General features: G+C 35.9%; 1 protein-coding gene across 17 annotated transcripts in view; it reads right to left on the reverse strand.

Moving 5' to 3' along the window:
* Positions 1 to 25,659, reverse strand: part of PCM1 (pericentriolar material 1) — a 48,158-nt gene that overhangs the window by 2,349 nt on the left and 20,150 nt on the right. For 7 of the 17 annotated variants that reach the window (XM_082050870.1, XM_082050869.1, XM_082050872.1 and 4 more), the window contains 23 exons: positions 25,522 to 25,656; positions 22,433 to 22,623; positions 21,652 to 21,852; positions 20,498 to 20,720; positions 20,215 to 20,360; positions 19,055 to 19,248; positions 17,225 to 17,405; positions 16,165 to 16,523; positions 15,477 to 15,635; positions 14,641 to 14,697; positions 13,254 to 13,426; positions 13,041 to 13,169; positions 12,308 to 12,428; positions 11,851 to 11,988; positions 11,468 to 11,601; positions 10,223 to 10,357; positions 9,107 to 9,304; positions 6,617 to 6,676; positions 4,678 to 4,816; positions 3,786 to 3,934; positions 2,767 to 2,842; positions 418 to 668; positions 110 to 202 (listed from right to left, as the gene is read on the reverse strand). In XM_082050870.1, the coding sequence (XP_081906996.1) occupies positions 110 to 202; positions 418 to 668; positions 2,767 to 2,842; positions 3,786 to 3,934; positions 4,678 to 4,816; positions 6,617 to 6,676; positions 9,107 to 9,304; positions 10,223 to 10,357; positions 11,468 to 11,601; positions 11,851 to 11,988; positions 12,308 to 12,428; positions 13,041 to 13,169; positions 13,254 to 13,426; positions 14,641 to 14,697; positions 15,477 to 15,635; positions 16,165 to 16,523; positions 17,225 to 17,405; positions 19,055 to 19,248; positions 20,215 to 20,360; positions 20,498 to 20,720; positions 21,652 to 21,852; positions 22,433 to 22,623; positions 25,522 to 25,656 (3,642 nt within the window). The remainder of the gene's footprint in view (positions 1 to 109; positions 203 to 417; positions 669 to 2,766; positions 2,843 to 3,785; positions 3,935 to 4,677; positions 4,817 to 6,616; positions 6,677 to 9,106; positions 9,305 to 10,222; positions 10,358 to 11,467; positions 11,602 to 11,850; positions 11,989 to 12,307; positions 12,429 to 13,040; positions 13,170 to 13,253; positions 13,427 to 14,640; positions 14,698 to 15,476; positions 15,636 to 16,164; positions 16,524 to 17,224; positions 17,406 to 19,054; positions 19,249 to 20,214; positions 20,361 to 20,497; positions 20,721 to 21,651; positions 21,853 to 22,432; positions 22,624 to 25,521; positions 25,657 to 25,659) is intronic. The other 10 variants (XM_082050861.1, XM_082050871.1, XM_082050867.1 and 7 more) reach the window with 7 other exon arrangements.

Below are 25,659 nucleotides of genomic sequence, written 5' to 3' on the forward strand. Positions count from 1 at the left end.
ATAGACAAAACAAAACTCAAAATTCTGGATAATTCTTATTGCTGTCTAGATAATTAAAACATTTAGGGTGTGCACTTCTAAATAACTCCACAAACAAACAGCAAAATACCTCTGAATACACTGCAAGTTTAAGGGGCAAGTCTTCAACTTTCACAAAGTCATCTTCATCAGATCTTTGACTTACATTTCCAGAACCAGCTTCCTGTTAATAAAAGTAGTGACATTTAAGGGAATGGTGCTACTTCATTTTCACTGCAACACTAGATTTTTGACTATTATAAAGTAGTACATAAAAAACCAATGCCCATATCAAATTTGCAGATAAAAAGAGAACAAGACTGGAAAGGAGAAAAAATGATGAAACAGAAAAAAAGCTTCTCATTTCTCTTGGATGTATATTAACTGAAATATACGCACATATTCATTCACTAACACAGGTGACTCTGTATCGGGGCTGCCAGCCATGGAGCTTTCAGAACTTGCAGCAGATTTGTTTCCTACACACGTTGTATCCAGTGTTTGAGTTTCATTTACTGGTAAAGATGAACTTGATTCTTCTGTTTTCATATTGTCTGTTATAAAAGATTCTGGGGTATTGACCGTTAAAGGCGGTGCATTCTCCATGACATTGAGGTAGTAAGGCAAAATTGTAGCCACATGTTGTTCACCTAAAACCACAAAACTACATTTTAACTAGATGGAAACAGTAAGAGATTCCAAGCATATGAAAATCCCAGATTATTTTTTTACAAATTAGGATCCAAAGCTAAAAATGAGCAATGAACATGGATTATAGTCTCTGAGATAAACACAAAGCTGACTGAAATAAAACATGTTATTTGTACTCTCATACATTCAAGTATCAGTAATTGTCACAAGACAGTATATGACTTAAAAATTTCTGACTTGATACAGCTTTTTTAAAAACCAAAACCAGAAACCCCACCACCAACAAAAACAAACAAACCCCCCCCCCAAAAAGCAACAAACAGAACCAAATTCAAACCACAACAAAACCAACTTCCATAACTATATGACCTACTGTGAAATACACATTCTAGGTATAAGGTGATACAATACAGAACAATAAATTTCCTAACATTTTGCCACATATTTGTGGCAACATAGGTTCTACTCAAATGCTGCTTTTAGTTTACCAAAAAGGTACAAAACCCCTCTTTGCAACAGAAAACCACAGGAAAACGAGCTGGTAACAACAGGTAGATTAAAAGTAACATTGGTAGTGTTTCTGTCTTTTGATAGAAAAAGATTTCTCTGTTCTTAATCAGTTATCAGACAGCACTAATCAGAGAAATATATCTTTCAAAAGTTATTTCAATTGCCAGTAAATGGTAGTAATAGAAAAATCCATTACTAGACAAATCTAAACATCAAAATATAACAACAGACCAATTAACTCTGCTACAGTTGTGTGCCCGGGGCTGCAACAATCTGAAATTCATGCTATTGTCAAGCATCAAAACCTCATCTACCTACATAAGACTATTTCAGGTTTCTTCTTTAAAAGGTTTTCTGTCTATACCAACACAGATATATCTAATCAAGTGGTATGGTGCATGAAAAATAAACAGACCAGTAAAGTCTTGCAAATTTGATCATCTTCCTCTTAATTACATATCGCAGGCACTGTCCAAAGTAATTCTCACAATAGATATAGATATAGATGATATATAGATATAGATGATATATAGCTATAGATATAGATGAGAGATAGATGATATATAGCTATAGATATAGATGAGAGATAGATGATATATAGCTATAGATATAGATGAGAGATAGATGATATATAGCTATAGATATAGATGAGAGATAGATGATATATAGCTATAGATATAGATGAGAGATAGATGATATATAGCTATAGATATAGATGAGAGATAGATGATATATAGCTATAGATATAGATGAGAGATAGATGATATATAGCTATAGATATAGATGAGAGATAGATGATATATAGCTATAGATATAGATGAGAGATAGATGATATATAGCTATAGATATAGATGAGAGATAGATGATATATAGCTATAGATATAGATGAGAGATAGATGATATATAGCTATAGATATAGATGAGAGATAGATGATATATAGCTATAGATATAGATGAGAGATAGATGATATATAGCTATAGATATAGATGAGAGATAGATGATATATAGCTATAGATATAGATGAGAGATAGATGATATATAGCTATAGATATAGATGAGAGATAGATGATATATAGCTATAGATATAGATGAGAGATAGATGATATATAGCTATAGATATAGATGAGAGATAGATGATATATAGCTATAGATATAGATGAGAGATAGATGATATATAGCTATAGATATAGATGAGAGATAGATGATATATAGCTATAGATATAGATGAGAGATAGATGATATATAGCTATAGATATAGATGAGAGATAGATGATATATAGCTATAGATATAGATGAGAGATAGATGATATATAGCTATAGATATAGATGAGATATAGATGATATATAGCTATAGATATAGATGAGATATAGATGATATATAGCTATAGCTATAGATGAGATATAGATGATATATAGCTATAGCTATAGATGAGATATAGATGATATATAGCTATAGCTATAGATGAGATATAGCTATAGCTATAGCTATAGATGATATATAGCTATAGCTATAGATGATATATAGCTATAGCTATAGCTATAGATATAGAAGTGTTAATCCCTTAGTTACTGTGTATTTGACTTACCTTTAGCATTAACAGATTCTTGTTCTGATGACAGAATCTCACTGCTTTTTGTCTTACTTTGTTCTTGGTTTGAATTCTATTGGGGAAGGTGAAAATGAGTTAGAACAAATTCTACTAATCAGCTTCATAGCTTATTGGCTAATTTACTCTTCCTTGCTAACTAGAAAAAGACTGTACACTTGCTCCATGTTTTTATTTTTTCACTAGTTTAAAATAAAGACAGAAAGTTCTGCTCCCTACTCACAAGCCTGTCAACCACACTTTAAAGAAACTATTAACACTGATACGTGTGTTTCATCTAAGCATTACATTTTCTTTTCACTGTAGTAGTTCCCAGGTAAACTCTTTGGTTGCCTTTAAAGCAAAATGTTGCAGTTACATCCTTGCCTTGTAACAGTTAATAGCTGTTGGGTAAACCAAAGTTTCAAAAGATTCAGAAGTCAATCTTGTTTATTGAAATGTAAAGAATCAACAAGTCTCCAGACCCAGGTCACACACATCCAAATGGTTTTAAGGAAACTAACAGTGAAATGACAATGACAGCCAATAACATTTCACTGTTGTTCTAGCGAAAACTAATACACAATAAAGAGGAAAGACAAATCTAAAGACTTTCTAGAATACAAGAGTCAATAGCAGCTGCAAAGGAAAGCCAAGTAGAACTTGATGTCAGCAAACACAGAGGAAGAACCAGTTAATGGTTTAAAACAAAAATTTCCAAAAGAACAATGTTTTCTACTGTGGCTTAACATTTTCTCTCCCTGAAAGCAGATTTAAACATTAGTTTTGACTGTGTCCATCCATGCATTTTGGCATAAGCTACAACAATAATAAATTCAGGTGGGGAAGGCTACCTTTTGTATGTAGAAGCTACTGCTTCCCTGTAATTTCTTGTATCATTCTTCTTCTTTCATTAGTATGAAAACAGTGCAACAAGAAAACCTGAGGTACATACAAATATGTACTGAAAAGCAATGCACTGGCTTAGGTTGGTTCTGCACTTACAACTTTAGTGATACCTGTTCATTTTCAGTTGTTGTTTCACTGCTGGCTTGTAATGATGTCTGCACATCAACAGGTCCTTCCTCAAATTCTATTTCTTCATCTTCATTCTCGTCTTCTCCACTACCATAGTTAGTCAGAGCTTGGGTTTCTGCTTTTGATAAACCTGAAGGCAAACCAGAGTTGTAAACCCACCTTCATAATGGATTTACATATTGACAGAGCCTGACAGAGTAAAAAGGCAGGCAGCAAAATCCAAATCTCTTTGGAGAATTTACTGCAATGATCAGTTATAACTCTTATCTCAAAACATTATTTGAAATTAAGATACAGTGATGACTTACTTTCAAAGATCCATATGCTCCACACAACATTATGAAAAACCACCACTTTGTGTGTGTGAAATATCTAAGTTATTAAACAAGTTGGTGTGAAGAATGTAAATATAAGGGAAACCAAGCCATGAGTAGTTGATATAAGATGACAAAGCAGACAAAAAACTTTTTTAAAAATATGCAAGCCTAAGTAGAAGCATATTTAAAAAATAAATAAATAAATAATGGAAAACTGCATAAAATTTCAGCAGCTTTCACATCACTCAGGTTAAAGGCTGAGAAACTTCAAGTTTAGCTGAGACAGGATATGTAATTTAAACAAGGAACCCAATTCCAGCGTGTGTTTTTAAAGATCTACTGATTACAAAGAGAAAAAGCTCCTCTAATTTGAATGTTTAACCCTTGACACAATACTAATAAATACAGTACTAGAAAGCTTTCTCTGGAAAAGACCTGACTAGAAAATATCTAAGAAAAATTGTTACACAGCAGTACTTCATGTCTTGATGCAATATTAGTTGGTCAAAACTATAGTGAAAACGTTGAATAATGAGGTATAAAAAAAATCACTTACTTATTGCTACTGGACCGCTTTCACTTTCATCATCTTCCTCCTGATCAGACGCATCAGATCTAATACTTTCAGGAACTCTATTCCCATCATACATTTCTGAGTCCTGTACTTGTTTAACAGTTTCAGTCTCATCCTTGTCCTAGGAAAACAGGAAATACTGTGTAATTTCACGTTTGTTTATCTAAAGATTAAGTTATGGTTTCTGCATCAAGGAGACACATTTGTTTCTCAAAAATAGAAGATCTAAAGACTAAAAATTAGCATTCAAATAGTCCTTAAGGCCTTGAAATGAATAGTGCAAAGCTACTCCTGAAACAGAGCATCAGGACCTACTCTAAGAGATAATGCACTGTTCAGACATTGCGATCAAGGACATTGTAACTGAGTATTTCATTATCAGAAAAGTTTCACACTGATCAGCACGCTAGCTTAAAAAAAAAATTCTTTAAATTAGATTTGTCTTTATCTCAAGAGGAAGAATGACACACCTGCATTATTAACTGCTAGTGGCTGCCCACCTCTCCTACATGATCTCTAATAAAAATTAGGAGTATTTCTAACTGCACTTTCTTATTTCTCTAGCAATAGCTACTTAGGACTTTCTCTGCTGAATGATTTGCTAAATACTTTGAGTGAGATAATTCTGCTCATACTATACAAACCACAAGTAAAGTTTATCTCCAGATCTTGAAAGGACTCTTCTACATTACAGCAACCATAACAAGTGACATACATCTTTTCCCACTTTTACTTCCAAAGCAGCATGACAGAAGCTCTAAGCCCGAGGAGACAGCACTGACTCTATGCCCATACATGCCCACACATACACCTGTGCCCATTTAGGAAAGCATTCAACATTCTGCTTAGTACATTATCTGTACCTTTCATGTGACTGGAAAAAGCTAAACATTCCAGCAGAAAGTACAAAACTTTGTATACAACCTCTCTCCCCAGACACAATGATTTTAGTGGTTTTCAAAACAAATCTAAATAGAATAGGTAGAAATTCTAGGTGCTAACATTTAATACTCAAGAGCACACACAGACTTTGATGCTGAGGACCACAAATACAACATGCCCTAATGCAGAACATCTGCCTTCTCCTTAATATGAAAAATCAAACAACTTATTCCATACCATTAAAAAAGAAAATGTTAATTGCCACAAATAGTTAAGCACCTTCTCTGTTTACTCTCCTTGTTATTTAATTCTTCAGTGAATGACTACATCCCTAATGTTCTGAGCTGAGAATACAGTCAACAACCTCAGTCCAAATCCCACAATGAACACCTTCAGAACCAGTCATTTTTCTTTAAAATACAGAAAACAAATACTAAAAGGGAAAGCAAGGTCCTACCCTAAAGCTGCTAAGCAAGTATCACAAATTATTCCATTTCAATTGCATAGCATTCAACATAAACTTTGCTCTTTTTAGACTTTCAAATTGTCAGTCCTAAAGGAAAGCTTGTCCTACATGAAGTTGACCAACAATAAATAGAAAAGCATATTTGTTGATCTGAATGACTCCTTGAAAGGTAACAAGATAATGTTTTATAAGAAATGCATCAGTTTTCACACCCATAATGGCTCTGCAGGAGGAACAGGAATAAAAACAAGAGCAACAAAGGATTTGATGTTCCGAATTACATTTACTGAATGCATATAATAAAGACTTCTTGATGAAGGCAGGTTTTTTGCTAGTCATCTCCAAGACTGTCAACTCAAGTTAAAAAAGGGAAATTATAATTTACTTTGTTAGCTTGACAAAGTAAATCACTGAAAATAACAGAAAGGAGATAAACCCCATGATGTTTAAATACATTTATAAACTAGGAAACTGCTGCTTACAGATACTGCATTTATATGACAGAAAATAGTAAGACTAAGTGATCTGTGAAATTATCTGAGGAATAAAGACAGTTGAGAAGCATAAACGTACTTTGTCCTCATCGACATCTTCAGCAGATGAACAAACATCCACCTGGAGACCTTTTTTTGCCTAGAAGAAACACAAACTGTCTTCAATTCTAAACTAATAACTTTGTAACACTGAACCAAAGTAAGGCTTCATTAAAGCCTGCTTGAAATGTCAATCTTACCAAGAATTGTTATCTCAAAATGGAAGTAAGCTGCAGGTACTTCTATGCTACGAGAGATGTTGATATAGGTGTTTCCAAAAACTGTCCAAAAAATCCTTTTTATTTAAACAATTACATTTACATGGGCTAATTCTCCAGTTTGTGGTTGAATTGTATTCAACACACTAGATTTATAGCTATTAGAATTAGATGTACCATATCTACCAGAATTGGATATACTGGCTCCAGTCAAGACAGAGAGCTGTGTTTTTCAGTATGGAATCTAAAACCAGTCACCTTACTGGGCTCAAGACAGCCCCAAATACTCAAGCAAGCTCAGATGTACCTGCATCAGGATGCCAGATCTGAAAGCATGAGAAGACCATCTGGAGATAATTGCACAGGTCTGTAAAAGTAACCAGGACCTACCAGTTCTGGCTCATCTCTGGATCTGTTGAATCTGATGCTGTTACAGCAACAAGGCGAACATTGACCTTAACCATAATTCTCTGTTTTCCAAGAAAGGAGAGGAAAAGCTGGATCTAAGGTGGCTCCATGCAGTGTATAAACCAGTCCTTTATGTAACAAAGACCCAACAGGCAACTTCAGATAAAATAGGAAGTCATGTCCAAATCCTTCTGGATTCAGAGTGTTTCTTTGCAGTCTTTACGACATACTCTGCAGTCTCTCTCACACTACCATATTACTGGTGTATCGAAGTTAAACTATCTTGAAACACAGCTGCTGATATGCTTAAAACTACTTATAGGACTTCTTTTTAGTTTATGACAGATTCATAAAACATCTTCTGTTGATGTTATTTTAAAATAAGAATGAGTTAAGGGCTTGTTTCTGTATTTGTGTTACTAAGAGAAAGATGAAAGGACACTGAAGTCACAACTACACTTTACAAGAAGAAATATTGAGGTAGACTTAAATCAGTTGGGTATCTATGAGCATGATTTAGTTTACTGTTTGTTTTGTAAACAGTTCATATAACTAAAAAAAAAAAAAAAAAAAGCTATCTTCCTAAAAACTGTAATACTAAAATTAAAAATGGTGATGGAACATCTTTAAAAATGTAAATGGTGCAAAAGCAAAACAGAACTTGCTTTGTTAGAGCAGAATATGTACTACAGTCTCAAATATTTCTGAAAAGTTTATATATATTTTACACTTCAAGTCTAGAAAGTGATACTTTCCACATATGCCAACAAATGAACTATTTGATGGCTTCATAGGACCTATTGAAGGTAGGTAAAGATGGTGCCTAAGCTACTGCAAGGAAAGTTGTAGGCGTAACTGAAGAGATGATGAACTGGGACTCCCATGTGTCAAAATATTTATCTGAGATAAAATTACATTTCTTCATAGTAGCTAGTAGGGGACTATATTTTGGATTTGTGATGAAAACAGTGTTGATAATACAGGGATGTTTCAGCTACTGCTGAGCAGCGCTTACACAGAGCCAAGTCCTTTTCTGCTCCTCACACCGCCCTACCAGCGAGTAGGCTGGGGGTGCACAAGGAGCTGGGAGTGGACATGGCTGAGACAGCTGACCCCAACTGGCCAAAGGGCTGTTCCAGACCATAGGGCATCATGCTCAGTATATAAAGCTGTGGGAAGAGAAAGGAAGGGGGAAATGTTCAGAGTTATGGCATTTGTCTTCCCAAGTAACTGCTACATGTGATGGAGCCCTGCTTTCTTGGAGACAGCTAAACATCTCCCTGGTGATGGGAAGTAGTGAGCAAATTCCTTGTTTTGCTTTGCGTGTACACCCACGATTTTTCTCACTTTTACCCTTCCAATTTTCTCCCCCAGCCCACTGGGAAGAATGAGCAAGTGGCTGTATGATGCTTAGCTGCCTACTGGGGTTAAACCACAACTACTCAACAGCCCCAGATGTTAACGTTATTTCAACACTTGACTATACCTTCCTATGTGCACATATAATCATTAAAACACATTTCCTCTGAATCACCAAAACCAAAGTCTGCAAAATTAGATACCTGTAACAGACACTCATCTATTATACAGGACATCTCCCTTAAAGAGAAAAACTAGTTCATGTTTCTACACAACCAATACTTTGACTATACAGTGCTACTTTGTAAAAAAACAAAAACAAACAAAAAAACCACACCACAACAAAAAACAACCAACCAAACTAAAGAAAACGAAACAAAAAATAAACCAAAACAACCAAACAAAACACCCCACCAACAAACCACACACCAAAACTAAAACCACACCATATACATAACATGAACTAAGGTAAAGTAGTTTAGGAAAAGCAGATATTTAGAAAACTCAGGAAAAGCTACATTTTTCAAAAATATAGTAAAACAAACCTCTTTAGCATATGACTGTATCACTTCAGTAGCTTCTATTTTTCTTTTACATCTCTGCTTTACAGAAATACTGCTGTTGTCCAAGTCTTGCATGAGTTTGAAAAAGGCTAATTCATTAAATAACACTTCAGAGATCTCCACAAGAAGATCCTCTCCACAATCTTTCAGTTTTCTGCCAGCAAATTTTGCCAGTGAATCCTGTGAAGAGAAATAATTCTTCAGTTTTTAAAACTGGCTTTCAAACTTCAAAGACTAAGTATTTGTCATATTCCTAATAACTCAAAATTAGTTTAGTATATAATAGCTTGTGCTTAAAAAAAGTCACATAACACAGAACTTATCAATTTACTGATATAAATTCTATGCTTGAAAAAAAAAAAAAAGGAAAAGAGCAGCCTATTGATTTTCAGGAATTTACACTAAATGTCTATAAAGAATATCACAGAGCTCTTCTTGAATACAGTCACAGGCAGGAGATAAACCTCTTACTAGTTGGCAGTGATGGAAAAGAAGTTCTGTGCATGGTAAAGCTTTAATTTTAGCAAACAAGGTAATACCTCATTGCTGTATCAAAGCTGAAGCATAATCATAGAAACATAGAATAGATTGGGTTGGAAGGGAGTTTCAAAGGTCATCTAGTGCAACCCCCCCTGCAATGAGCAGAGACATCTTCAATTAGATCAGGTTGATCAGAGCCCCATCCAGCCTGGCCTTGAATATTTCCAGGAATGGGGCATCTACCACCTCTCTGGGCAACCTGTGCCATTGTTTCACCACCCTCATTGTAAAAAATTTCTTCCTCATGTCTGGCCTGAATCTCCTCCGTCTTTTAGTTTAATACCATTACCCTTTGTACTGTTTTAACACATCCTGATATAAAGTCTGTCCCCATCTTTCTTACAGACTCGTTTAAGTACTGAAAGACTGCAATAAGGTCCCCAGGAGCCTTCTCTTCTCTGGGCTGAACAACCCAACCCTCTCAACCTTTCCTCACAGGAGAAGAGAAGAGCTATGCGATTGAAGTTGTAAAATAACTATTTCAGGGAAGCTGGTTTATCTGTAGCTCATTATCCAAGTTGCAACAGTGTTGCAAAGCAACACTGAAAAACTACTAACCTGAAGTATACTGCCAAGCTGCTTATGAAAGAACTTCACAAACTCTTTACTTTCATCATTTTGTTGTGTAAGAGTCAAGACCATACGTCTTACTGATGTCAGTAACTGCGAAGAGCATACTTCATCCATGTGTTCCTAAACAAGTATCACAGAATGAGCTTAGTTACCACTTAAAAAAAAACAATTAGCTGTCAACTCAAACACTGAAATTCATTTATATTGAAAAAAAAAAATCACCTGCCTGCTGAAGGAACAGCACTCCATCAACAGGTCCTAACCCATCTTGCAATACAGACTAATGGGAATGTGGTTATAGCAGATACCGTACTGCATTAATGACCGACTGGCCATGACACCCAAAGCTTTACCTCACTTTTCCAACACATTAGTACATGCCATATTTTAACATTTGGACAAACCAAGAATCTTCATACATTGTGGCTGTGTACTCAAATGTATTAAAGTCTACGTTAACATATCTGCTGTTGTAAGCTCCCTTAAAATTGCAAACAAAACAGAAGTCTTCAGGCACTGAGACTGTGGCATAGCAAAAATATACACATTTTTCAGAACTAGTATCAACCAAGTACCTTATTAAACAAACCTAAGCTTATATGCTGCACATACTATATGAAAGAGATCAGGGAGACAACTTAAGCATCTTTCAACTTGACCTTCTCTGCTCTTTAACCCTGAAAAGAATTAATGTGACTATTTCTCCTTTAGAGTCGTACATTTCTCATCTGTATTCACAGAAGATTACAAGCTCTCAAAAACTTTAAAAATATTTGTAAACAGGAGAAAATAATTCTAAAAATCAACAGCTCAGGCAGGTATTCTTCAAACATATCTCAGGTTACATTGTATGTAACAGCTTTAATCAGAATTATCTGAGTTCTCTTTGCTGAAAGCCAGCGAATATTTCAGAAACACATTCTCAAACATTTCTGTTTAATTTGGTCAGCTCCAAACAAAGAAATCTCTATTCTTCTTGATGTCAAGTCCACCTGCCCTATGCAATCCAGAAAGCTTACCATTTATTTCTCCTGTTAAAAACTCCACGGAATCTTTGTTGGAGGATTTAGTCCTTACTTCATCCTCAGCAAAGTCCACAACTTAACACATTTATTGACAGCTGTTGCTAATAAAATGCAAGTTATCAATTTTAAATAATGTTTTTCTATGCAATCAAGCTGGTCCTTTTCCTATTCTCCTAATTCACACATTATTGAAAAGAGTTCTTACCTTCAGAAAAGGAATGACCTCTTTCATAATTGCTTTAATCTGCCGGTCAAGCTGCTGAGTGTCTATATGAGGACATGGAACAGCAGAAGCTTCACTTGACTGTGGCACAGGAACACATTCACCGGCACTTGGACCTCATTAAAAAAAAACCACAAAAACCACAGCACTTTTAAGGCATTCAACATTACTACTAAAGAAATACTGATTTCAAACCCATATATTTTCCTTTTTTTAAAATAAATCTGTTTACTTAATGATCCTTTGAAACTTTGCTAAGTTTTCAATATAAACGAAGAAGAAAATAAGCCAGCCAATTAAATGATTCTTAATATTTAGAATAATTACTTTCTAAAACTAAGCAAAATATGTATATATGTGCATACCTTCTAATTTAGCAGCAGAAGCACCCTGAAAATTACTAGAGCAGCCCTCAGAGTCAAGGGTACTTTCAGCTTCAATTTTCATACGCTCATACTCCCTCATCCTAGCCAAAGCTTGATCTAAGTGAATCACTGTGTTGCCTATATTTAGAATAAAAACACCTTTTAATCTAAATAAAAAGTTTTCAGTTGATAGACAAGTAAACAATAACAAATATTAATTCAAAGCCAAAAGTTTTGAAATCTACATATAACTGTAGTTGAGTTATAATATTTGATTACACACTTTGATCAACTCTGAAGTGTTTCACAAGTGGCTAATTTCTCTAAGTGTTGTTTTACAAAACATGTGGTTGGCACACTGAAAATCAAATAGTAGTATACTATTTACAAGTAGACAATTGCAGCTATTTTAGGAGGGAGGGGTTAACACAGACATCGTAAATCCCACCATTCTTACCAAGGTCATCAGTGGCAAAGGGTTCAAAATTTGAAGATGTAGACATACTACTCCCATTGTCTGCATCATTTTGTTCACAATCTTGACATGCTTCTGTAGAAAAGTTTTTGCCAAAAGTTTCCTAAAAAACACCAAACAACTGAATACTAAACAGGAATGCACCATCCTCTCACAGATGTGTAAACAAGCCAACAATTCTTTTCAGCCACATGCTGTGGTATCAAAACCTGTCACCAGGCTGCCTGCCTGGGGAAGAACCGTACTTTCAGGATATCAACCCATGAGGTGATTCTACCATGGTTATTTCAAATACTTCAATTATAAAATATGTAAGAAAATGCAAAGGCATCAGTGATTTCTAAAATACAAGGAAAAAAAAAAAAAAAACACACCCAAAATTCCTGTGGAATCTTGTGATCTTGCCCTGACCTTACTCACAAGAGGCTTTTGCCTCTTTTTGAATGTCAGTTTCTGATTTATGTCTCTCTCCAAGTTCTATTCCTCCCTGATACATCACTCATTTCCAGCATCAAGTATCCTACCATGTGTAATAATTTTTGCATTAGGATTCTCTTGCATTTCTTTGTTTAGAAAAGTCTATATAAGTCACTATTAATTTTAGAAAAAATCAGTTGCTAGTATGAATATTTCAGTACACATGCATGCATGTAAATTGAAAGACAGGAAAAGCTGACACTAAACTAGCTTCTGAACTTGAAGCTTCTGAACTTACATCATCTGTAGAAGCAAGGCTTTCACTGGGAGTGAGTTCAGAATTTGATGCTATCCATGCTGCAGAATTCAGTGATTTTGTGCACTTCCCTTTTTCATTGTTCTCAGATAAATGTCTGGTCACTATATCCTGGAAAAGATAATAAATCTATGCTATGAAAAAGCATCTAATATTTGTTTAATTCATACACAAGATCAAAAGTTTTATGCATACCTGTAGAGCATATAGAGCTCTTTGCCTCAGGTAATCTGTATTTAGCAGCTGAAGCTCATGGAAAAGTTCAATAAGAAAGTGGGGACGAGACTCATTTTGAGAAATAAGAGTTGCCACTTCAGAATAAATTGTGTCTCGTAAAGCTTCAAACATAGAAAGATCACTACCAGTTTCTGCAGGAAAAAAAAGGAACTCATTAAGTACTTGACATGCATCCAGTTGAATGAAAACTGCCTATTAGGTATCCAAGTTACAGGTACACAAATTATCTCTCAGTCACTGTAGATTCCATTATATAGCTGCTTTCTTTAAACTTTCTCATTTACTGGAGGGTAACAAAGACTTAAACATTCTGAAATAATACTTTATGCAGTCCTTTACACACAAAATAAAATATAAAGCATTCATAAAACTAATTTATTTTACAATACTGAACAATACTTTTAGGAAGTATTCTTTAATAAAGAGAATGCTCCACACACAACAACATAGCCTTCAGAATAGGTATTCAACACTGAAAATTGAGTTTTTAAGATATTTCAAACAAGATAGCCAAACGTCTCACATTGATAAAATACTAGTAGTCCACACTTTTGCAACACAAGCAACAATATTAAGAAAACTCTAGACCCAATTCAAGAAAGCCACTCCTTCCCACACAAGCATGAATCCTACATTCTCATACATGTCTAATATTGCTTCTGTTGTTCACATAACACCTCTTACCCTTAAATCCTATTACATATGTATGAGAAGACAATGTGCTCCCTAGTAAGTGTCCTGTTCCTTTGGAAGGTAAGGATTATCCTTGCATCACAACAGTTAAATTATTACATACATATTTTGGCAAGTGTTGAATGGAAAAAAGTTAAATTTGGAAAACTCAGCTTAGCTTAACAGATGCATATTTGTTAGTATTTAAGTTAATGAAGTTATTAGCAGTACAGCACGTTACTGTGCAACTTGATTATTTGCAAATAGTTTACCAGTAATTTTAAGCATCGAGGCAAGCTTTTTCAACCTTTAATAAGCCACCAGAAATCACTTCCCTCTCCTCATTAACAAAATGTAATTGTAGCTTTTAAACATACTAAAAATACCTACTGAAATTAGTTTTCTGTTGTACTATCTACCTGCATATTTTTCCACTTGTGATTGTGACTAAGAACATGATAAACACATTCTTCACAACTGTAATTCAAAGTAGCTTGTATCATTGCATTTCATGCAAATTACAAGTAACTTATCCTGTCTTGTTTATAGAGAAGGTGCTGCAATAGTACTAATTTTCAACATCTGCTAAACAGTCTGAGTTTTAGGACTAAAGCTGAGAGAAAAAAAAAAAAAGTAACAGGACATTGTTGAAGCTAAGCAGTGAATGCATTACCTGGCGCTTCAATGCATGCATTTCTGTTAGACTGCTGCAGAATTCTCCTAGCATGCGCTGTAGGAAAGTGGGGATAGACAGTGATAAACACAAAAATGCGCACCAGAAATAAAGACAGGGTCTATACAAAACAGCAGGAGGAAGATTGCTTAGTCATCCAAACCACATCACAGCTGCTTATTGTGAGAACTTTGCCAGTAAAAGTTTATTACATATACCAATAAACAGCTCTTAGTGTGGACACAGCTACATTGACAAAGCTGTACATTGTGCTACAATGATTAAAATATCTGCATCTTTCAAACGAAACAAAGGTAATGGCAGAACCTAAAAAGACACAGAAGAGAATATTTTTATGATCTAGATGCAAGAAAAGCGGTACAGATGGCAAAAATGTAAGGGTTTATGTGATGTTATAAGACTGAATTTTAATGATATTTGATAGAGCTCCTTTAAGCATCAATAGAAAGAAAACATGTATGCAATACAGGATGTAGTTTAAACACTAAACAAAGTTTCAAGCATTGTGCAGTTACTTTCCATAAAAACACCAACAAATGGGTGAGGTTATTGGTTGGTTAGGTTTTTGATTGTTTTACAGTAAAAGGACTGTTTCTAAATAACTTCAATCAAGTATCTAATCTACAGAAAACACCCAAAAGCAACCAATACTCAACTTTTTACACACTTATATTTACAGCATCCTTAGAAATTGAAAAGCAAAATCCACATGCTAAAAATACTATATTGTCATCCTGTCATAATACACTGCTTTTAAATAATGTGTTAACTACTAGGTATGGAGGTCCTTTACTCTGACATTCACAGAAGAATACCTGAAGACATTTCTGTAGATCTACTGTATTTAATGATTTTTTCCAGTTGCTCCCGATTCCTTTTGCTGAACACCTTTGCATGACCAACCTCTTCAGAGTGTCTGCTTTTATTGCTCTTGCAGGGTTCACACACACTAGAAGCACTGGCACTTTCATAATCTTATGGGAGGGAATGAAAAGGAAGAAAAAAAAAAAAAAGCTTACAAAATGTTTTATTAATTCTAAAAATTTGTTGAAGAGCAAGCTCTAAGTTGCGAAACACCAAGGATGTTTCCTAGACCAAAATTTTCCTCTATACACTGGAGCCATGCAGTAGAACTGAATCCTCAGTGACTGCAACTATACATACTAGTACTGCCCTTCTCATTCAATATTTTACTGAAGCAAATCTTTCAGTAAGTCATCCTGTTTGAACATGAAGACATAATGAAAATAATTCTGGTGACTTATTCCAAATCTTAGTGTATCTGCATCCATTATCCATTCAAATCATGATGTCCTAATCAGTTATGCTTTTTATTTACTGAAATAATAAAAATCCTTATGTAGTTATGTAAAATAAATTCATATACCAATAGCTTATTTTCATTATTATAGGTACCATTTATGCAGAGTAAAACCTTTGGAATGTAATGATTACAATCCAAGTTGAGTTTGCCACAGTATCTAAGATTACTTTACAACCTACCAATATTTTTAATTCTGCCTTTTAGCTGAGAAGAACTCTTCCTCTTATTCTTTGATTTAGGTGTTTTATCTTTTGATGCCAAACTTGCTTGTGCTGATGCTTTTCTAGATTTAAATGTCTTTGTCACAGTAGTGGGGTCTACTGGATCAGGCATGCTACTAAAACTCTCCAAAGACTCTTCATCAAACTTCCTTCTCCTGCTCATATCAGACTGATTTTTATGATTGGAAGCAATGTTTTGTACTGAAACAGCAAAACTTGCTTTCAGCTGAGACTGATCATCTTTTTTCACGTCCTGGCTATCATTAAGCCAAGCTGATCTTTTTTCCATTTCCTCTTCAGGTTGTCTGTGACTCCTTCTGTCAGGAAGAAAGACAGACAACAATATATCATAACCTATTCTCTCCAATAGAAACAGTATGCATTGCCAGGCAAATAGCTACATCCATAATACAAGTTTTCTGCCTGAGTTACTTAGTCATCAACTGAACACTGAAAAAAAAAAAAAAAAATCTAGTGAGAACTTTTCCAAAACTTTTCCAAATGTAAAACAGGAGACATCTGAAGAAATTCACATTTATCACTGATTTCATCCTCAATATACTTATGCAGCTATTACTGTGCTCAAATAATTCTATAGGGCAAAACATTTCTTAAAACAACATTCACTACAATCTACAGTAGTGCAAAAAGTAAGTATTCGCTGAAATTATAACCTCTAGTTGTTCAAACAGCTCAGTTTCAAAAAACATCAAAATGAAATCTTCCTCCATTTAAAAAAATGTATCATAAAACCACTCCAACATTGTATTTCACCTTAACATATTTCTGAAACGATACATTAGTTAATATACAGAAAAGCAGAACACTTTAGTGAAGAAAAAAAAAAAGTAAAAATATCTAAACTGGAAACTGCAGAAGTAAAGCTCATCTTGTAATTCTATTATTTACCTGGGAGATAAATACCCTAAAAGAATGAGGAATTCCCACAATCCCCAGAAAGGAGAGCAAGGAGAAGAAAAAAATCATTAAAGGAGAGTTGCACTGTCACATTAAATACCTTTGTTTTTCTGCTCCATTAGAGGAACTGCTTTCAAAAGGTTTGGGGAACGCCATATACTCAGTTTTCCCAGATGCATTATGATCTAGAGGATGTTGCTGCTGCTGCTCACTGCTGTGTGGAGAAATATTGTGTGCAAAATCTCCAAAACCAGAAGGAAACACTGGATTATAGTTAATATCTACAAAGGAAACAAGTCAGAAAATGCTATCTCAATTATCTGTGTGATAAGTCAAATTTGAGACATATTGTGTAGCAACATAAAATTATGAAGCCAAAATACAGTGGGGAAGGTAAGCAAAAACTGTTGTCATCCTAAAAGCACTGTAATAATAAAAATTATCTTAAATGCAGGTTTCAAACATTTTTGGATACTACACATGCCACTACAATCCCATTAGTGGAGAGATGAAGGAAATTCAAGAAGTCCCAACAAAGAGGTCCTACAAGTGAAGGTAAAAATGACATCAGTTCCAAAGACAGAGTTCTGCCTGCATGAAGGCTTTATCAATACTTCAGCAACCATCAAAGTGACAAGAAATTTGCAATGGTACAAGTATTCCTGTATCAAAAATAGCGTTCCTATATCAAAAATAGCGTGGTCAGCAGGACAAGGGAAGTGATCCTTCCCCTGTATTCTGCATTGGTGAGGCCACATCTGGAGTATTGTATTCAGTTCTGGGCCCCTCAGTTCAGGAAAGATATTGAAGTGCTGGAGCGAGTCCAGAGAAGAGCAACAAGACTGGTGAAGGGACTTGAACACAAGACCTATGGGGAGAGGCTGAGGGCGCTGGGGTTGTTTAGTCTGGAGAAGAGAAGACTTAGAGGTGACCTTATCACTCTCTATTGTACTACCTGAAGGGAAGTTATAGCCAGGTGGGGATTGGTCTCTTCTCCCAGGCAGTTAGCAATGGGACAAGGGGGCATGGGCTTAAACACTGCCAGGGGAAATTTAGGCTGGATATTAGAAAGAAATTCTTTACAGAGAGAGTGGTCAGGCATTGGAATGGCCTGCCCAGGGAGGTGGTGGACTCACTGTCCCTGCAGGTTTTTAAACTGAGACTGGACATGGCACTTAGTGTCATGATCTAATAAATGGACTGAAGTTGGACCAAGGGTTGGACTTGATGATCTCTGAGGTCTTTTCCAAGCCAGTCGATTCTGTGATTCTGTGATTCACAGGGCCAAAGAAGTCACAAATTCAAAATAGTTATTTTAATATTAGAATCTTTATAGTAGTGGCAAACTGAACGTAACTATTCTTCTGTGCAGGTTCCACATAACCTTAAATAAAACACAGAAAGCTACAATCTTGGTTTCTGCCTATTTCTTGGTTTTCTGAAAAGGCTGAAATACATTATTAAGACAACTTTAAAAGCTTCTAATGATACAGTAAAATACCTAATTTTTTTTTTCCATTTCAAATTAAACAGTTAAAGTAGATCTGGTAATGAGATTAGCAACACTGTACACAAGTCCCCAGTTACTCTGTATCTCTGATGGGAAGACAAATTAGTAACACACTCCATTCACAGGTACTTCAAACAAAAATAAGCCCTGGAAGTTCTCAGAAAGAGAGACATAATTACCAGGTGTCACCTTAAAATTAGAGGGTTCACTTAGAACATAATTAAATGATTGTTGAAAGTGTGCAAAAGCTTATTGTTGGTCAATAAACATTAACACTTTCATTAGCATGTTCATTCAAGGACTGTTTAAGACCATTTCAATATAAAGGAAAAATCAGAGTTCATATTAAGATTTCAATTACATGAGGGAATGGTAATTTTAAAAGTTCATATTACTTTTCACACCTGTAGTAATACTTACCTGGAGCAAAGGAAGAAAAATTAGTAAATCCTGGTACATTAAACAGGTTCAAAGGTTGTGGAGGAAAGCTGAACGGACAGAAAACAGGAGATGGAGGTGGGGGTCCACTACTGCCTCTATCCTTTCTTGATGACTTCTCTTCATAACGTTGTTCTTCTTGCTGACGCACAAGATCATTTAACATTTGTTTCAACCTTGAAAACAAGGGAAAACAAGCACTTGGAAAAAAGCAGTGCTGTAAATCTGTACTCAAGTAATTTGAGATTCCTATTATTTCACTTGCCCCATGTAATGTATGCGAAGAACTGCTCCATTTAGATAGTAAAAAACAAAAAACCAAAACAAAACAAAAAAACCCTCAAGACAAAACCAACTTGTATTTAATCCCGAGTGACAAATAGTTTTAAAATCAACCACTCTGTACTAGGGGTTATATTTACAGAAGTCAAAAATTCTTGCAAGAATTACAAAACATTGACTAGATACCAAAAAAATAAGCAGGCTGAAAATGAAACCTGAATAGAAAATACCAAAGATACAAAATATTTACAGAAGTGGCATACCTTAAAATTTTACAAGGCCAGTGACTACATACCGCTTATCGAATAGAAAAGAGAGATGAAGAGTTTGAACTTTCATGTAGTAAATTAAAATTACTATTACTTTTTTTTTTTTTTTCAAAAAAGATCATTCTTCAGAAGGCAAAAGTAATACATACAAACGGAGCAAAAGTAAGCATAAATTCTGACTGACAACACTAAGAAAGTACAAAAAGCTTTTCCACCATCTTTCCATAACCATTAGAATCCAGAACCTTGCCAGGTAGCGAAGACTACAGACATACAAGCATATTCAAGGAAGGTAAGTCTAAACCAAAAAAGCCAAATAAAGGTATTGCAACAGATTTTTGGAAGAGATGCCAACTTTCAGTTCTCTTTATGAAAAATTACTCAAAAAGAAGCATCTCAAATGCATTAAAGCAGTGGTAAAAAAAGAACAACCAAAAATGCTGCATACAATTTCAAAAACTTGTAATCAACTAAGAAGTTCAATAGTCTCATATTTAACCATTATCCGTAATCTTTTATTCACATAACCATGTTCTCTTGTTACTGAAGCATTTCAAAATCCACAGTCGAACACTAGTACAGGCAACAAACCTCTGGACGTTATTCTGCTGCCATGTCAGTTGAGTGTAACACTGGTTTAGCTGATGCATAATAAGATGTACTTGTGAAGATGCAACATTATTGGGCATCATACTGTAAGGGCCTGTAAGCAAAGTCTGTAGAAGACAAGAGAGGGTCTGTGGAAAGAAAATACATGACAGTGACCAATAGAACTTATTGCTGGAAACATTTAGAGGAAAAAATAAACAAACAAACAAAATCAAAACCAAAAAGACAAAGTAAGAACAGCAAAATAACTGCTCTTCATATTTACCTGCTGATCCTGCATTAAAGTTTGACAAATGCTGACACTAAATTCATGCTGTTTCTTCAACTGATTGATCTGCTCTTGCCATCGTTCCTTTTCTTCCACATATGAAAGTTCAGACATCCACCGAAGGTTTTCCTGACGTCGCATACTTATGTTTTGCTGTTGTCTGGCCTTAGACAATGGACGATAATTTCCATCTGCTGAAAGAGGACGGTAATTTTTCCACCTGGGTTGGGGGGGAAAAAGAATGATAACAAAAGCTGACATTTCAAACCACTTCTTATGGTACTTCCATTATCCAAATTATCTTTCAGTTGTATGTCAACAACTCACTTGGAACAGGCCATTTCAGCATGCCAACTGATGACCCATGTGATTTTGTCAATCCAACATTAGCCTAACCAAACATGAGACAACAATCATTCAACTGACAACCACTGTCAAAAAATAAATGCTAAGGATGTTTCTGGATCTTGTTTTCAGTATCATCCATTACCAATATATAATATGTACTCAGATGAAAATAGAAGCCACCAACATACTACATTAAGAATTAAGAGGCTCAGCTACTGACTAGAAGGTTGCTATCTACTAAAATTATTTTGGTATCAAAAACAGAGGAAACCAATTGAAGAGATATACATTACTTTTAACATGGAATTTTCACCTAGTCACACAAAGTTTACTAAGGAAATCAGTCAGGCAAGCAAGAGTTTAAAATATTCATGTTAATTAAAAATAAATCTAATAAGAAATAGTTTTCGAAGCTGAAAAAGCCAACAATTTGAAAGCAAAAAAGTTAGTTTAATTCTCTGAATTACTTTTTTTGAAGAGACTAATGAATAACACAGCAAAAATTTCATATAGGTTATCTTAAGTTGATTTAAACAACATGTAACACAAGGAACTACTGTAACACAACTGCAGAGCTCAACAGCAGACATTTAATACGAAGGTAAATGGAATAAATAATCAAATTAGCTATACACATTGCAGCTACAGAGACTCAGACAAGAAAGTGCCATCACACAGAGCTCCGTAGCAAGCAGGACTTTGCACTTTGCTGTAAAAGGATGCCTTGTAATTAATGCAATGCTTCTCCCACCCCTTCCAAACATACTCTCACAAGCATCAGATCAACAAGTAATGCCACTAACCTATCCTTGTTTTCTTTAACAAAATATGCATTTTCTGGTACGTTGTTATTGGGATAAACAGAGAAGCTGTCATTCGCACTTGACGCATCATCATCATCATCTTCTGCCTGACCAGCTCCATCAGAGAGATAACCATCTTCATCTCCATCCTCTTCATCTAGTGCACACTGCGTAGAACCTCCCCAGGTAGCCATTGTCCTACTGAACATTTTTTTTTTTTGGGGGGGGGGGTGGGGGGTGGGGAATAAATAAAAAATAGAAAAAAAGAGAGGGATGTTTGGGAAGGGAGGAGTACTGGGTTTTTTTTGGTTTATGACAAATTATTAGAACAATGTGTTGACAACTACAAGACTGTCTATCTTCAATTAATCAAGTTGCACCGAAAGTAATTTAAACATTACCTCACCAACATAAAATGAAACTAGTATTCCTCTGATACTGGGACAGTTAAATAAAACTATTTACTGTTTTGGAAAACTATCACTTTACTATTGTTACAAATGGTGTAGAGATTAAGAAAAATTACTCCAATCATTTGGCATTTTCCATACATTCTCCTCAGGTGATTTTTCACCATTTATGGAGCAGGGGAGACTAAATACACTTGGGAAGACCCATGAAACTGGCAAGTTACCAACTAACAGTCACTTTACATAGTGAAGAAATTAATTTATTGCTCTGTCATATCATCATGTTCAGTGGTAGATGAAAACAAGAAACTGCCCCAAGGCTGACATCTCGCTTAACAGAAGCACCAAATAACACTGACTCATGTTCTTACTTTTCAGTCCTACTCTGCTGTGGAGTACGCTGAGCTTCTGATCCTTCACTTTTAACAGATGCAGCAACAGTAGATATTGTTTCTGCGAGCTCTTTCCTCCTCTGATGCTCAGCCATTAGAGCTTCCAGTTGCTTTCTTCTTTGTCGCAATTCTTCTCTTAAAATCTCATGTCTTCTCATCTCAGACCATAACTGCAGTAAAACGGAAACCATCAGAATAGAAACAAAATAAATACAACCTAAACTAAAGCAAGTTAGAATTCCTGTATTTGACACTGCGCTTATACCTTTTTGCTTAGGCATTGGTATTATACTGTAACTGAGGCCACACCAGAGAAAGCTGCAAAATACATCCAGTATTTATTATTTATCTCAAATACCACAAAATCTAAGAAGGTAATGAAACATTATAAGACAGGATTTTTCAAGAAAAGCAGCACGTTTCACTGAACACTGTTTTCATCATATAATTTATGCATTATTAGTTAGCTCTCTAAGTAGCATGGCAGAATACTACCATCTGGAGACATCTGAAAATTGTGCAGAGTACTTCTTTGATAAAGTAGACAATGCAACAAAAAGGTTTTCTGCAACCTGCGGAAATTCAAGTTGCCGTGTATGTTTGAACAAGACCTAAGGAAGCTATGATTTGCAAAGAAGAACACATAACGGGTAAAGATACAGGTAAGAAAGAGGCCTTCACTTTAAATTAGATACACTGAAAGCATAAACGGCAAGGTACTTTTACAAACACGTAAACAGCATAACACAATAAACCAACTGTGTAAGTGAACCAGACTGGAAAACACAGACTTAAGAGAGAAAGGCAAGTGACAATGGACTAAAGTCTGAAAGCAACTGAACTAGCTGGTGGTGCTTGGAGCCAAGAAGTTTTCCAGCTAAAGTCTATACAAAGTTTGATAATTAATAACACAAACTGTTTGTAGTGTGTTAGCAATTGCATCAGCAGATTCATTTTAGAGAGAGCTTCTTTTTAGCAGGAAGAATTCAGACCTTTTATTCAGTGAAAAGAGACAGGTTGTCCTACAATGCTTATTTGGAAGATGCCAAAGTTCTGATATTCTCTTCTTGGAAAACAAAAATTTGGCTTTTAATGACAGTAATACAGGCATTGTCCAAGCAGCATCACCTGAACTGTTAAAAAAAAGTTTACAAGAATGCTGATGCAACTCACAAAGAAAGTCTATTAAGGGCAGGAAGAAGGACCTGGGTAACTACAGACCAGTCAGCCTTACCTCCATCCCTGGGGAAGTGATGGAACAACTTATCCTTGGTGCCATCTCAAGGCATATCAAGGATAAGAAGGTCATTAGGGGCAGTCAACATGGCTTCACCAAGGGGAAGTCGTGCTTGACCAACCTCATCGACTTTCATGAGGACATAACAAGGTGGACAGATGACGGCTGGGTGATGGATGTGGTCTATCTTGACTTCAGTAAGGCATTTGACACAGTCTCCCATAGCATCCTTACAGCTAAACTGAGAGAGTGTGGTCTGGATGATCAGGTAGTGAGATGGACTGCGAACTGGCTGAAGGGAAGAAGCCAGAGAGTCGTGGTCAATGAGGTAGAGTCTAGTTGGAGGCTTGTATCTAGTGGAGTGCCTCAAGGGTCAGTACTGGCACCAGTATTATTCAATATATTCATCAATGACTTGGATGAGGGAATAGAGTGTACTATCAGCAAGTTTACTGATGACACCAAGCTGGGAGGGGTGGCTGACACGCCAGAAGGCTGTGCTGCCATCCAGCAAGACCTGGACAGGCTGGAGAGTTAGGCAGGGAAAAATTTAATGAAATATAACAAGGGAAAGTGTAGAGTCTCATCTGGGCAGGAACAACCCCAGCTTCCAGTATAAGTTGGGGAATGACCTGTTGGAGAGCAGTGTAGGGGAAAGGGACCTGGGGATCCTGGTGGGCAACAGGATGACCATGAGCCAGCACTGTGCCCTTGTGGCCAGGAAGGCCAATGGAATCCTGAGGTGTATTAGAAGGTGGGTGGTTAGTAGGTCGAGAGAGGTTCTCCTTCCCCTCTACTCTGCCCTGGTGAGACCGCACCTGGAATATTGTGTCCAGTTCTGGCCCCTCAGTCCAAGAAGGACAGGGAACTGCTGGAGAGAGTCCAGCGCAGAGTGACAAAGATGATGAAGGGAGTAGAGCACCTCCCTTATGAAGAAAGGCTGAGGGAGCTGGGTCTCTTTAGTTTGGAGGAGACTGAGGGGTGACCTCATTAATGTTTACAAATACATAAAGGGTGAGCGTCACAAGGATGGAGCCAGGCTCTTCTCGGTGACAACCAACAGTAGGACGAGGGGTAATGGGTTTAAACTGGAACACCAGATGTTCCACTTAAATTTGAGAAGAAACTTCTTCTCAGTGAGGGTGACAGAACACTGGAACAGGCTGCCCAGGGGGGTTGTGGAGTCTCCTACTCTGGAGACATTCAAAACCTGCCTGGACACATTCCTGTGTAGCCTCATCTAGGTGTTCCTGCTCTGGCAGGGGGATTGGACTAGATGATCTTTTGAGGTCCCTTCCAATCCCTAACATTCTGTGATGATTCTATTAAAAAAGCTATTTTTCAGATATTTGTTTCAGATGTCAAGTCTAGCCAGCAGTATGCATCCCATAACCCTCTACACCTACAAATGTGATCATAATCTTCAGAAAGACTAAGTAATACCCAGACCATTATTTAAGATATGAACTTCAGGGGAAAAGAGGAAGAAAGCTGCATAGAAGACAAACTAGGTTTCAAATACTGTCATCATTTTCTTCATAGATGACCTGCCTGTGGTATACACTATCAAATGTTGACAGCACAAACTCAAAATTAATTCAACTTCCACATTAATATTTGGCAACAACTGCTATATTTGAGTAAAGATCTTTTGCCAGTTCAGATCAATATTTCTTTCTTTCCAAAAATTAAATGAAGAAGTTATACATACTTTGTTAGAGTGGTTACTTCTCCACTCCCCATGACAAATACTTAAAAATGTGTGCAAGTTACTGAGACCTTTTGACTTTTTAAACCTTTTTTAAGTCACAGAATATCAAGTATGAAATACCTCATTGCCTACTGGTACAGATTCATCAAATTCAAGTGAAGGCTTGCCAACTGTGTTATACTCATTCATGGCCGGAGTTGATGTTGCTGGTGAAGTCTGTCTATTTGCCGTGCAGTCACCCAAGCCAGCTGACAACTG

The sequence above is a fragment of the Streptopelia decaocto genome, assembly GCF_964273445.1.
Source record: "Streptopelia decaocto genome assembly, chromosome: 4".
In the NCBI taxonomy this organism is placed as follows: domain Eukaryota; kingdom Metazoa; phylum Chordata; class Aves; order Columbiformes; family Columbidae; genus Streptopelia; species Streptopelia decaocto.